The 14,063-nt window shown below is 29.0% G+C and overlaps 2 protein-coding genes across 5 annotated transcripts; one reads left to right on the top strand and one right to left on the bottom strand.

Annotated features, from left to right (window-relative positions):
* Window positions 1-1,608: 1,608 nt before the first annotated feature.
* Window positions 1,609-2,918, bottom strand: LOC145182118 (uncharacterized). Of its 2 annotated transcripts, none has more exons than XM_080057390.2 (2): window positions 2,673-2,818; window positions 1,609-2,516 (listed from the first exon to the last, which is right to left on the bottom strand). In XM_080057390.2, the coding sequence occupies exons 1-2, from the start codon at window positions 2,701-2,703 to the stop codon at window positions 1,681-1,683; spliced, it is 867 nt and encodes a 288-aa protein (XP_079913516.2). In that variant the 5' UTR covers window positions 2,704-2,818; the 3' UTR covers window positions 1,609-1,680. The 2 variants fall into 2 exon arrangements, 1 of the variants encoding a protein (XP_079913516.2); XR_016456208.1 differs by lacking the exon at window positions 2,673-2,818 and adding an exon at window positions 2,825-2,918 and having other exon boundaries at window positions 2,392-2,516.
* Window positions 2,919-3,661: 743 nt separating this feature from the next.
* On the top strand, window positions 3,662-13,573 carry LOC145181737 (SUN domain-containing ossification factor-like). 3 transcript variants are annotated; one of them, XM_090099730.1, is made up of 12 exons: window positions 3,662-3,790; window positions 4,146-4,208; window positions 4,407-4,521; window positions 5,588-5,687; window positions 5,946-6,256; window positions 6,423-7,344; window positions 7,467-8,857; window positions 8,961-9,048; window positions 9,149-9,250; window positions 9,948-10,113; window positions 10,421-10,618; window positions 12,734-13,573. In XM_090099730.1, exons 3-12 carry the CDS (start codon window positions 4,436-4,438, stop codon window positions 12,934-12,936), a joined length of 3,567 nt encoding a protein of 1,188 aa, XP_089955856.1. In that variant the 5' UTR covers window positions 3,662-3,790; window positions 4,146-4,208; window positions 4,407-4,435; the 3' UTR covers window positions 12,937-13,573. The 3 variants fall into 3 exon arrangements, with proteins under 3 accessions (XP_089955856.1, XP_089955855.1, XP_089955857.1); XM_090099729.1 differs by having other exon boundaries at window positions 10,421-10,627; window positions 12,734-13,136; XM_090099731.1 differs by lacking the exon at window positions 12,734-13,573 and having other exon boundaries at window positions 10,012-10,113; window positions 10,421-10,520.
* Window positions 13,574-14,063: the final 490 nt, after the last annotated feature.

The raw sequence follows: 14,063 nt of genomic DNA, 5'->3' as shown, positions 1-14,063 counted from the left end.
TAAAAGACGTCTTGAAGACGTCTTACGAAGACGCGCAATGTTTCTCGACCATACAGTCTTTTAAAAGACGTCTTAAAGACATCTTGAAGACGTCAATCGAAGACAAGACCATTTAAAGACCTGAATAAGACGGTCTTAAGACGTCTTATGTTTGCCGGGTTTGAAATGCAAGTTTGGTATGTATTTGATAGACATTCCTGATGGCTAAATAAGGTAGTTTCTTTACAAAGTTGTGTTTTTATAAAGTTATAGTATTAAAACATAACGTAGGAGTTTTACTCGTTTAAACTGCTTTTCGTTATCGTTTTTGGCGAAAATCGTGAACATCATAGATATATCTAGAAAAAAAACAATAAATAAAAAGCTTTGTTAAAATTTTTCAAGAAAATTTTTCCCGTATTTCTTTCTGTCGTGATAAAAACTTTTAAAAAACTTTTGATACAAAATCACTGTGATCTAAATTCCTTGCAGTTTTACTTCCTATTTTAAATAAACATTTTTTATTTTCCTATTTTTAATAAACATTTTTTATTTTCCTATTTATAATAAACATTTAATCGATGACCACGCCAAATAGTTAAACGTTTCAACATACAGAAAAAATTTTTAAATAATTGTTTTGTTTGGGTGATGGGGTTGTTGGGTTACCCACAGTGTTGTTTGGGCGTGTGTGGTTACAATTAAAAACAATATAATAATTCCTTAATGGAAATATAAATGGTAATGATATTTACTAATGGTCTTTCTCGTCTTACTAAAACTTTACTTAATAAATATTCTCTAATGTTTAACTCAAAAATATTCTTTTAATATTTACAAATACAGATAATATATAATCAAATGCCACTCAAAAACACTCTCTTATCATCTTTGGAACTTATGTCCATCTATATTATCAACATTAGAACTGTTCTCTTTTTTAAAAGTTTTCTCTTTTCTTTGAAAGTATCCTTTTACTTCTTTTATCTCTTCTTTCAAAATCACTTTTCTCTCTAAAACTCCCTTATCAGAGATTTCCAAAAATTCTGCTAAATTTTCACTAAAAAATCTAAAAAAGATCTGTTAGATTTTCTCAAAAAGTTTTAGGAAACTCTCTAGAATTTCTAAATCCTTCTTTTTTTATGTATCCCCAGACATTTCTTAAGTCAGGTGCTGTTCTAGACAGTCGAATTTATCTTCATATTAGTTTGATAATTTTTTTCGACCGCTTAGTCATGGTTCTCTGAAACAGGTTTTACCAGTTCTCTTTTGATTAACATTTGTCTCTGGTCTTGACTTGTTTGTAAAGCATAAAATAATTACAGAATTGTCACTTTCCCTTACTAATTGAGCTATTATCATTTTATCAGTGTAGTTACAATTAAGTTTCTATTTATTAGTACGAAAGCGGCTATAAATCTTAATGGTGCGAGTGTTTTACTTTTAATGCAATTGTGGGTCCATCTGATGGATCGGCTGTTTCATACTTTACGTAAAATAGCAGTTTATATTTCCTGAGGATTTAAAATTTGTAATCCTAATATAAAAATGTATTTTATGCAAATTTGTTTTGTGTAAATACGCAAAAAATTTTCTCTTTGAATATCGGAAATAATTTTGAATTCGCTGTTTAATGAAATCAGTGTTCTTTATTTTATACATTCAAAACGTTTTACAGTTAAAAAAATTGGCACAAGTTTTTTACAAAAAGTTATTTACACTTTCACCAGCATTTGCGACTTCCAACGTGAGTTTAGTATTCTCACTGTTAAAGCTTAGTTCTTTTTTTGGTGGTAATGGGGTTTTTGAACTTCTAAAACACATGATATTTTTTATGTGACTTTGAAACGGGTGCCAGTAGAGAACATTTGAGACTGGTCCAACAACACCACCAATCAAACTTGGTATTAAAACGTAACGTAGGAGTTTTACTCGTTTAAACTGCTTTTCGTTATCGTTTTTGGCGAAAATCGTGAACATCATTAACCAATAAATAGAATATGGAAACCAAGTTGCACAAAAAACTGCAACTAAAGTAATAAGCCGAAAAAGAACTTGTTGTCGGATGCTGGGTAGTGATTTGCAATTAAATTGTTTGGTGCGTAATTTGAAATAGCTGGCAAAGCATGCTACAATCATAACCGAAAGAGGAATTAACATTCCACTTATGTATATAATTGTCATGTATGCAAAACCAAATGATTCACTGATGATCCAGCTACGATTGCAGATACCAACTTCGCGGTTCAATTTGTACGACAACATATAAGGAATAAAAGAAATGCACCCAAACAACCACGTAAAAAAAAATATTTTGTTTAAATTTAACTCGTTTATTAATCTTCGAAACGGGGTGATCATTGATTCACATCTCAGAATGGACATGGCAGTTAATAACAAACAAGAAGCCATCGAAAAAACAAGCATACTGCTGTGACCATCACAAACGCTGCAAACAAAACTTTCTAAGTACTTGCTGTAGAAAGGAACTCGATGCAAATCAACAACCAGGTATGGTATTATTCCGATGTATTGCCCTATATTAATTAAAGATAAATGCAGCAGAAATCTGCAAAACATTGTTCTAACTGTGTTTTTAAAGACGTAAATGTACACAATGTATGCATTTACAAACAAACCCAACGCAGTTAGAATACTAAACACCGTTAACGTGACGTAATATTCAATCTCACCAACTTGGTTAATTTCAGTTTTGTTAACCATTTTTCATATGGAACACAAAAAGTTTCTTAAATAAAAAATCTTTAATGCTGAGTTTGTAAACTTTTCAACCAAAAGCAGCTGATTAATTCGAAGCTTCAGTAGAAAAAAAAAAAATCATTACGCTAATAAACTGTTGTTTTCCATGAAAAACGCCCATTTCCGGGATCGACTCCAGAAGTTTAAGAATAAAGAACTGTCAAGGAAAAGAAACTTCCATTCAGCTCATTTTATTTACTTTAAGAAAACTGGGTACAAATAATACAATCGTAAAAAAAAAAAAAAACATTCTTAACTGTAATTATTTCGTAAAGCTATTTATCGATCCTCAGATAATTTCATTAAATATAAAAAAATGCCTTTTGCTTTATAGCTTGTCACTATTATGATTTTCTTGTCAATATCCCACGATGAGCATAATCCGAGTAATACTTTCTTCTTAGGTTAACGTTAACTTACCACTTGCGTTGTTTGCGATTTAGTGAAAAATATTTCATGAAATGATTAATATAAAACCACGTAACGAGCAAAGCAACGCAAGGAGACCGGATTTATGGCTATGAATGGGTAATCCTTCTTTCGCTGTTTTCTTACTAGTTGCTAAACGATTAATGCGTGCAAGATAAGGAACGTTTGTGATTGCTTAATGATTTATGGCTCTACTAATGTCTCGATTGCTTTTTTTTAGCATTGTCTTTGACTTCAGTATTGAATTATCTTATAGGTACTAAAAGATGACTTGCAACTTTGTCACGATTTCTTTTTCATTCAACATTCTTCTTTCTCATTTAACATTTCCTTCTTTTATACATTATCTCTAGCATCGTTTTCACTTCGATAAACTTATATAATCTTTTATAAATCGTCTTTTGCATCGTTTTCACTTAGATAAACTTATATATTATTAAAGCTATCAATTATTTAATTGCTGCTTTTTTAGAAAAATTGAAGCTTTTTTTTTAAATCGCACAAAGTGCATTGTTTAATATGAAATGTTTTTCGTTAATGAATGCGATAATGGTCTTGTATGTAATAAGTTATTGGTTTAAAAAAGTTTAATTGCCCGAGTTGATACAAAATCAATTCTGAGGTAGGATATACTTTGAAATAGTAGAATAGTTTAACCTTTTTTTTCTCTTCAACAAATTCTATAGACGCACAATGGCCTTGCGAGCATAACACAGCATCTCGTCACTTTCAGCGCAATTTCAGCGAATCTTTCTCATTTGACCTGGGCGAATCAAGTGAGGACCTGTATAAGATGCCGGTGTTTTGCAAGCAAAAAGAACGTCTTAAAATAAACCAGTTTCTAATTCATATGTAATTCCTGAGCGTTAGAGCTTGCATATTTGTATTATAATAATATTATGGATTGTGATAAAAAAATATAAAAATTTTGCACTACAAGAAAGTTTACTAATATCTTTAAGTGTTCTTTATTGTAGAAAAAGTATGTAAATGTACAAAATGTAATGCAGCAAATACTGAATTGCAAGTTATATGCTGCAGTAAGCAATCGAATTTGTTACTTTTTACCTATTATATAATTACTTCACAATTTTTTCCCATCGTTTTAAAGTAGTATTTGTGCTTCTAGTTTTTTTTTTTTTTAAACAAATATTTGCAATAAATCTTTTGAATAACTTTTTAAAGTTGTTCTATATACATATAATATTTAAATCTCTTTTGTTATTTCAATCGAACAGGTAATTGATTTAAAAAATGAAATGGAACCATGGATGTAACAGACATGAAATCTTTTAAAAGTTTTCTAGTTGCTTTATGGCTTGTTTGTGTCATTCTGGCAACTCTATTTTTCAGGCAAGATATATTTAGAAATAAAAAAAACTTTAGGATTTTAAATATATTTACTATGTATAAATGAAATGATTTAAATTTAATTTTTTTAAAAAAGATCTTACCTTGTACCAATACTCTTTGTCATTTTCAAAGTTTTATAATTAGCTTTAGTGCTTTTTTCAAAATTAGAGCTATATTCATCTTTTATACATAATCATTAAAGTGTTAAAACAGTGCTTTTTGGTTTTCAATCTTAAAGTTGCAATTTTTGTAGGTCAACTAAACACCTTGTGACTTATTTTTGATAAGCATTTGTTACCACGCCAAAAGTTATACAGAGTTATTCAAGAAAAAAAAATGAAGTTATTAACTTTAAAAGAACTGACCAAAGAAAAAAAATTTTCTAAAAGAGAATGAAGTAAAGTCTTCTATGAGCATCTTTTTCAAAACAAGATACTCATAAAGACTCTACTTCACTCTCTTTTAGAGATTACATTTTACATTAATGTGTTTTTTAAATAAGGTGTTTGATCTCACCATATTAAATCTTTAATTTAGTATAACACTCAACATAATGATATTTGTAAAGTATCAAGTTTTTTTCTTCTTAAGGCCTGCTAAAGGAATTTAACCTTTTATTAATAGAACTTAAGCTTTAAATGTTTCACTAACTGTTCATCAAAATTTTTTTAAAGCAGTTTTTCCTTGTTATCTTTTTAAAAAACTAATATATTTATAAACTTTTTAAAAACTGTTATTTTTAGATTACTAAATTATCCAATAGAAGTTCATGAAATGCAATTAAGATTTTAAAATATTAATTTAGAGTATCAATTTGGAATCAAGCTTTGTAATTTTTTTTAAAGAAGCAGATAATTCTGCTGTTAACAGCAGGATTATTTGGCTCATTATCTCAAATTGCATACTTTAATTTTAAGAATGAAATTTTAGTATAAAAAAATGTTTAAATATATAATAAGTTGCTTGAAATAAATTTATCAATAATTAGGTAACTGTAGATGACCTTATTATGCAACTCAAAATTCTTTAAAATAAAGTTTTTTTAACCCCTTAATTTTTATTTTAGTTTTTATGTGGCATTGTCTGTTGACCAAGATGGCATCTATATTTCCAACTCTGAGCAAGTTGCTGATTACTCAGTTGTGGATGGAGAAATAAAGCATCAGGTTATCTTTTTTTCAATATAATTGAAAGATTCATTAAATTTGTTGAGCTCAGCATTTTAAAGTTGTAGAATTATGAATGCCTGCTGATGGCTTGTGATTTTAAAATGGCTGTGAAAACTCATTGTTTTTGAGTTTCAAAAGCAAAATATTTCATTTACTGACATATTACTCAGGCTTTCTTCAGTTGCTGCTGCATAATTTATTTCTTATAATTGTAAAAAAACCTTTTTTTTAATAATTTAAATTGTTTCTTCAAAGAATCAAAATGGAATAAAAAGCTTAAATGATGTTACCAGCATTGTTGATGAAGATGATATCTTGTTTGCCTATATTAAACCATCAATTGCACCTGCAACACCTTTGTATATACCTGTATCTCCATCTGTGGCTGTACCTATGTCTTCCATAACCCCTTCATCTTGGTTATGCTCAGCTCATGATGCTAGCATTATTGATGATACTGTTGATAAAATAATTAAAGAACACAAGTCTTATATGCAGTCAGGTGAAATGATTGAAAAAGTTGACCAAAAGGATGTTTTTGACAAAGATGCTCAGAGTAAAGAAAAGTGAAGGATTACTTTTTTTGATTTATTGTGTACACTCTTTTTTTTTTACACACTTTTGTTGTGTACATTTATTTTGATTTGTTGTGTGACTGAATAAGTGTGTATATATGCGCATCTTTGAGACTACTAACTATTTTTAGCACATTTTTGTATCTTTTTTTTTTAGAATAAATCTAATTGACAATTTAAATGATGACAAATTAGTATTTCAGTCACATTCAAATGCAATTGAAGATGATCCTAATGTTAATGTTTTATCAAAAGATGAATTTCTGCCTAATGAGGTTAATCAACAATTTAGGTCAAGGAAAATAATGGAAAACTCTTTTAATGACAACAATCTCAAAAAAGATGATGCAGTAAGCTGGACATTGTTAGCGGAAAAAAAATTTCCAGAAGCATCTAACTTACAGAATGATTTTGAAATCTTTCACAATCAAAATTTTGATAAAAAAGTTAAAACTCATTTTTCTGATGATGTCATACATTCAGATGGTAAAATGATTCATGATGATTCAGATAATTTGATGGATCAAAATGATCTCAATGATAGCAAAACACCCAAAACTGAGTTTGATAAAAATAGTGATTTATATAATTCAAAACCAGTTAAGAAAGAAATGCTTTCTTTTGCTGAATGGAAAAAAAAGTTAGATACTGTAAAAGAAGAGGTTGTTGATGGTTCTGTCAAATCCAACAATACAAAAAGAAAAAACCTTCAAATGAGTTCTAAAAGAACAATAAAAAAAAATTATGCCTCAATTGAATGTGGTGCAAAGGTTATTGCAGCAAATGAAGAAGCAACCAATCAGATTGCTATATTAAAAGAAGACAAAGACACATACATGTTAAATCCTTGCAATGTAAGGGCGTGGTTTATTGTTGAACTTTGTGAGCGCATTGAGCTTGATTCAATTGATTTAGCAAATTTTGAAATGTTTTCTTCAAGTCCAGAATCATTCAATGTTTATATCAGTAGTCGATATCCAACACGTGAGTGGGAGAAAGTGGGTGTGTTTCAAGGTACTCCATTAAAGGAAATTAAAACCTACACATTTGATGAGAAGTTTTATGCAAAGTACATGAAGGTATGATCTTTATATTTTAAGCAAAATGAAGTTCTCTTTTGTTATTTATTTTATCATTTTTACTGTGGTACTAATACTAAACAATATGTTAGGGGGTATTTTGTTTTTTTATTTTGAAATAGATTGAAATCAAAAAATACTTTGGCTCTGAACACTACTGTCCCCTAAGTCTGTTGCGTGTATTTGGTATTACAGAAGTAGAACAGTTTGATAGTGAAGATCATGAAGATAATGATTCTTTAGATGATGAGTTCCCTTATGAAAATAAGACAAGAGAAAATGAGACTATTAATATTTTTGCTTCTGCAAAAAATGTTATGGTAAAACTTGTTAACACTGTTGCAGAAAAAATTTCTGGTACAAAGTTCAGAAATAATACTAATCTTAAGAATGAAGAAATTAACAAAAGTGATTCTGAAAATGTTTTAACTTCTGATTATGTTGTACTTCTTCCAGATGAGGTTGACCATGATACAAGTATTATTGTTGACTCCTTTGAGTTTATGAAATCTTCGAATTTTAGATTGTCTTTAAACCCTAAAAGCAGGATATGGTTTGATCACTCTTTATTACTTAAGACTTGTCCCCTAAAAAACTTCCTAAAATCTAGCTTTGAGAAGCAATTTAATTACACAATGTCCAAATATAATCAGCCTGATAAAAGATGCACCAAACAAAAGATGGAAGACTCAATTAATTCAATTCACATTTTGCAACCATCTTTTCAAACTCCCTTAAAATCTGACATTTTAGAATTGAAAAATTTGCATTCTTTTGAAAATTCTTTTATAAGTCAACTGCTGACCATTGAAATGAGTCTTGCTAATTACACCAGTTCTTCAAGAGAAAAACTAAAATTGGCTGATGTTTCAAAAGTGGCTGATATTAATGAAAAAGAGTTGATGTCTAACCAGCATTCAGCAATTGGTTATAATGCAAGTATCATAACACGTGCAGAAACACCTCAAGTTACAGAAAGTAGTCTAAAGTTTTTGGAAAGCTCATTTTCCAGGACATTGTTGAAGGAAACCCCATCTTTAAGTTCAATAGATGATTTATCAGTTCACACAATATTAACTACTAATACCAGTAAGTTTATCAACTCAACACCTGAGTTAACTGAAACTAGAGAGAGTGTACCAAATAAAATGGCTGTAGTATTTGATGAAGTTGGAATAAGCTCTAATCAGACTGATAGTGGGACTTTTATGAAAGGTGATGAGATATCAAAACTGATATTAACAAACCAATCAGTACCTCTTGAAGTATCAGTAACTTATACCAGTTCTAGTAGTAATTTTGAATCATTTGCAGAGATTAATAGTAACACTTTAAGTTCCATAATTTTAGAAGAAACTACAAACAATACTAATGGTTTTTCTGAAACAACAAAAACATTGCCAGGTTTGTCAGGAAGTAAAGAATCAATTATAATGAAACTCAATGCAAAAGTAAAGGCGTTGCAAGCAAATTTAACTTTAAGCATGATGTATCTTGAGGAAATGAGTGAAAGGTATATGTGTTATATCAAACGATGTAATAATTTGGTTTGCTTTTTTCTTTCTATATAATGCCAAAAGAGCTATTCTTTTTCATACTGTATTTTATCTTTATAGGTATCGGAATGCTGTTGAAGAAGTTGACAAACGACACAACAGCAAAAGTCTTGCACTTAATCTCTCTATAAGCTCACAAAAAGATATTGTAAGTAAAGTAGCTTTTAGTATATCATACTGATATGTTGTTGTATTTGATATGATTCTAAATAGTAAATAATCTTACTATAATGATCCCATATTTATAGTCTATCACTCAAGCAAAACTTTTATCTAATCTTTCTCACGAGATTTTCATGTTAACTGATCAGTTGAAAAGCATGGCCCAGTCAATGGAAGAGCAAAGAAAGGTAAGCAACAGTTTTTTAGCTAAATGCTGCCATCAATGTTTTACTAAGCAATTATATGATATAGTGATTAGGAAATATATTTAATTACTCACTTATACAAGTACAAAATACTGCTAAATACAAGGTTTTGCAGTAAATTTTTTTGTAGTGGCATTTGTCTTTAGCATGTATATTTTTTAGTTTTTTCTCAGCGAAAAAAAAAAAAATTTTTTAAGCTCGAAATTTACAAAGATTGACTTCTATGAAATCAGCATTTAGTATTCTGTTCCCATTAATTATATTGTTTTCCTAAGTATATTTGATGACATAAAAATAGTTTTTAAAAAATTTTTGGTTGTGCAGTTTACATTGTTTGAGATGAACATAGTATACACAAGTGTTTAATCTCTTGAATCTTGACTAAAGAACATTAAATACTTTTTTGTTTGGAATCCTCTTGTGTTAAGCTAATAATATACTCAAACCATTTTAAATTTATACAACTTTTCTTTGAATTTTATCATCAGCAAAACTTTTATTTTTTTGTACAGTAAAATTGTATTAATTTATTCTGAAATTCAATATCTTAAGAATAAGTTTTATATAATTTATAAATTTTGAAGAAAAAAAAAATTTAGAAACACAAATTAGTAGTATAAAGCTTTTTTTAGATATTTCCAATTATAACATTTAATAAATTACTTTTTGTGTGCTTTAGGCGTCAGAGGTGCAATTTAGTTTGATATTTGTTGAGTTTTTTCTGGTTATTATTCTGGTTCTAGTTGTTTGCTGTAAGAAAACACCTGTTATTATTAATCCCGCTTCAAAAAATGATGTTTTCGTTCAAAAAAATAGTAAAGATGTCTCTCAAGAAGAATTAGTAGGTATGCTTTTTCATAGTTTCAAAGCAATCCTTAAGTTGATTTTTAAGCTAGTAATAGATAATATTGCAAGCCTGTGTAATGTTGGTAATTAACTTCAGAAAAATCTCTTATTTATGTTAGAAGTACTTAGATTACTATGATGGTAATGAGGATCTATAGATCTTTTCTGTGATTACAAGATGTATTATAAATCTTTTTAAAAGCAATAAAGTTATATTAATTAGAATCAAGATGCTAAAATAATGTGTTTTTTAAATTAGTGACTCAACACTTAAAAAATTTTTAAAAAAGAATTGTGTTTCTTTAGCTTTTTCAGAAAATAGAAAACGAAGTTTTGTTCAACGGGGTACAGAACTTTTACAAAACCATGTTGTTGAAACAGTAAAAAAGAAAAGAAGGAAGAAAAATAGGCCGTCATTAGATGATTCAGATGTTGATGCAAAATTTTCTAAAACTGCTGGCTTATTGTTCTCAGCTGGAAAAGGAATACTCAGTGGCATAACAGGTTTAAACAGTTAAGATTTAAATGTTATTGACTGACATTGAAAAAGTAAAAAGCACATCCTTTTTTTTCTAAAACAAAAACAAACAAAAAAAAATGTCTTAGGTCTAAATACTCGTATAAAATACTTTTAAACTTTTAATAACAATATCAATTTTTTTGACTTCTAATTAAAAAATTACTTTATAAGTTTTTTTATTTTATGAACTATAAATCCCCAAAAATACAAAATACCAAGAGACACAAAATGTGGCTGGTTAGAGTAAACCATACAACACATCTATTCGAGTTTACTTGTAACTAATACTATTGCTTTTTAAAACTTAAAAGTAATATAGTTATAAAAGTTGCAAAGTTAGTAAAAAACAAAATTCGCTATAACTTCTATGCGCATGCGCTCATAGCCCTGATGCTACACTGAAAGATGAATTAGTTAAGTAGGAAGGTTCCAAGTGAATTTAGGAAATTTCTGGTGAAAAATTCCAAAGTTAAATGTAGTGTATCAACTAACCCCTGTAGCCAACTAGTCCCGGTCTCCCTTATTTACATTTAATAAATTACCTGGAAACCAAAAAATATTCAACTGGTTCAGCCTGATAAAACTTGTCTGGTGTTCACATTTTATTTTTATATTTTTTTTAAGTTACAGATACCATTTAGTTTAAAATAAACCAACTGAAAAAAATATACTTGAATAAATCTGAAAACCGCTAAAAACCAATTAATCATTACCAAATTTATCAGTTTATTTATACAAAAGTAATCGTATTTGTTAACCATGTTATATTTTCATAATCAAAGCAATAAATTCCCTCCAAAGATGAAAGATCCACACCATCTGCTGTCCACAAGTTGAAAATTAAAGAAGTCAGATAAGGATGCAGAAAAATGCTAGGAACCGTTTAAAAATGCAAAATGATTGATTGACATCTGAATATCTACATGGATTTCATATTCAAAAAATTTTCTGCAGCAGTTATTATCAAAATTGGGGAGAAGAAAATGATTTTGAGGACTTTGCATGAATAGCATCAAAACGAGAAGGAAAAAAAAATTTTTTTAAAAAGGAAATAAAAATAATTTTTTATCTAAGTAATTGATACTTTGGCTATTTGTTCTGTTACTATACATTATTAAATTAATACAACATTTATCAAATTAAAAACAACAACCCAAGTACGTAGTCACATACAAAAAAATAAATTTTTGCAAAAGAAGTTTGGTAGAAAACTTCCCACCAAAAACTTCATATTCAATTTCATTAAACATGGAATAAGATTTTTTTTTTGTCTTGCCGGATCAGAGTTAGAACTTGAAAACAGATTAAGTCTTGTTATGCTCGCTGAACTCCAGCGGTGAAGAATTTGATTTCAGCTCTGGTATTTTACCCTCTACACACTCTTATATTTGGAGTATGACGAGTGGACGTGAATATCATTATGCTATCAGTTATGCGCCAATTCAATGTAAAGGAAGGTATTAAAGGCCAATTGTTTATTGCTAACATTTTGTAACATTTCGATGACATACTAGCATTTTGCAACAGTTCGATGACGTATTGATCATAAAATCAATTTTGTTGAGATCAGCTATTGCGTAGATTGTCTTTGCTCTTTACAAGTTTTTACTGTGAGTGAAAACATTTAAAAATTTAGCAAATGAAAGAAACTTTATTTGATGAATAAAAAATTTACCATAAAATTACATCGGGTAACAAAAGTGATTGCGAAATTGCCAGAACGGTCTCTAAAATTCTTTAAATGCTATGTTGTGACAGTTTCACTACTTTGACACTAACTAGAAAAGTTTGTTTTAGCCGATTATTAAAAATCAATGACCGGTTACGATTCGGTATAACTCGAGAATTCAATATAAATCTGCAGAAATCTTGACAAAAATTGCAACGATGTTGTTACAAACAAAAATCCATTTATCTTCAAGGGGATAAAAGAGAACGTGTCACATCAGCGTTAACATGCGTAGTTTGTTAGAAAAGAAAATAAAGAGAACGTAGGAAAATGTTCCATAATTTAATTTGGTCTGTGAACTTAAAAATTTAATATACGTGAATAAAGAACTTGCTGCTAAGTTTAATTCAATTTTCCCTTCAAATTGTAGGTGCATTTTGTTGGAGGTCATTTGCTTACGAAAAACGTTCGCGTTTTACTGAAGCCTTGTTAGACACCAATCTTCAAAGAAGTGATGTTAGAAACCAAAAAAAACAGTTGAACCGAGCGAAAAGTTTAGATTTAAAAACTATCCACGAAAACGAGTCAATTTCGCAATTCTCAAATCGTCCTCGCAGCGTAGGAGCGTTATAAAAGATTGGGTTGCGTGTCTTCGTGCTGGCCTTCTGTGTAAATTGATTATTTCGACGGTTTGGCGTTTCGTTGTTAATTTTTTTCTTTTCCTTTTTTATTTTACTAGTTTAAAAAGAGGTTACACAATTCGAGGATTACTTTTCAAGCTTCGTTTTTTTCAATTTATTACATTTTTTAGTGGGTAGAGAACTAATTATTGTTGCGTCTTTAAATTTTTTGAGGAAACACGTCAGAACCATTGATCTCTATAATAACTGGATAGCGCATCTCTAATATCAAAATTGATGCCAAAATCGCCATATTGGAAAGCCCCAGAACGCTGAAATCTTATATGTGCATTTAAAGCGATATGCCGAAAAACAGAACTTAATGCTTACGGGATTATAAATTTTTGGGCTTTCCAATATGGGGATTTTGGCGTCAAAAAATTAGAAGTTTTGCTCGGGGTTGAGCTATCGAGTTATTATAGAGATCAGTGGTCAGAACTCTGAAATACTTATTTTACAAACGTTTAAAGATGGCGCATTGTTTTTAAATGTTTTTCTACGTTTTAATCTTTGTATTTGATTTAAAAATTTTTAGAGTACATATTTAATAATGTTTGTCCCCTTTACATATAATATATATATCGACAATAGTTTCCAGTCTTTTTTTTATATAAACATTTTCCATCACTATTTTGGTTTTTTTTGTTTTGTTTTGTTTTGTTTTTGTAAAAAAGCAGCAAATATCCTGATGCTGGATGAATCTTTATGGTTTATTTACATTTATGGGATTCCTTTTTAAGCAATTCTAGAGTTAAGGCTTTTTCTGATAGTTGCAAAGTTTACAATCGAGTTAGAAGCTGTTCGTACAATATAGTCTTGCAAACTTGCAAGACTATATTTATGCGAAGGGTGAGTGTTGGAGTAGAGTGTTTTGTTCTAAGTTGATTTTTAAAATTTCTTGAATTTAAAATTTTGAATGTTTCAATTTTTTGCTAAAAACAAAATTTAATTTGCAGTTCTCTTACGATTATTTAAAGATAAAACAAGATTTAAACTAGAAGCATGTAAAATAATCTTTATGCAATATTTAGTGAAAGTAAAATAATCTTTATGCAATATTTTAGTGAAAGTAAAATAATC

The sequence above is a fragment of the Hydra viridissima genome, unplaced genomic scaffold, assembly GCF_058129835.1.
Source record: "Hydra viridissima isolate aposymbiotic clone 2 unplaced genomic scaffold, HvirCarnegie_v1 scaffold_10, whole genome shotgun sequence".
Classification (NCBI taxonomy): domain Eukaryota; kingdom Metazoa; phylum Cnidaria; class Hydrozoa; order Anthoathecata; family Hydridae; genus Hydra; species Hydra viridissima.
Note: the sequence above shows the minus strand (reverse complement) of the source record. Positions and strands in the feature narration are given on the sequence as shown.

Bases quoted from the DNA above. Each gene is read 5' to 3' on its own strand.
- LOC145182118 (XM_080057390.2), bottom strand. From the start codon at position 2,703: ATGGTTAACAAAACTGAAATTAACCAAGTTG. The intron at 2,517-2,672 runs GTGAGATTGAAT...TAATTAATATAG, and splicing joins AACTGAAATTAACCAAGTTG to GGCAATACATCGGAATAATA.
- LOC145181737 (XM_090099729.1), top strand. From the start codon at position 4,436: ATGGATGTAACAGACATGAAATCTTTTAAAAGTTTTCTAGTTGCTTTA. The intron at 9,049-9,148 runs GTAAGTAAAGTA...CCATATTTATAG, and splicing joins TAAGCTCACAAAAAGATATT to TCTATCACTCAAGCAAAACT. The intron at 10,628-12,733 runs GTTAAGATTTAA...TTCAAATTGTAG, and splicing joins TGGCATAACAGGTTTAAACA to GTGCATTTTGTTGGAGGTCA.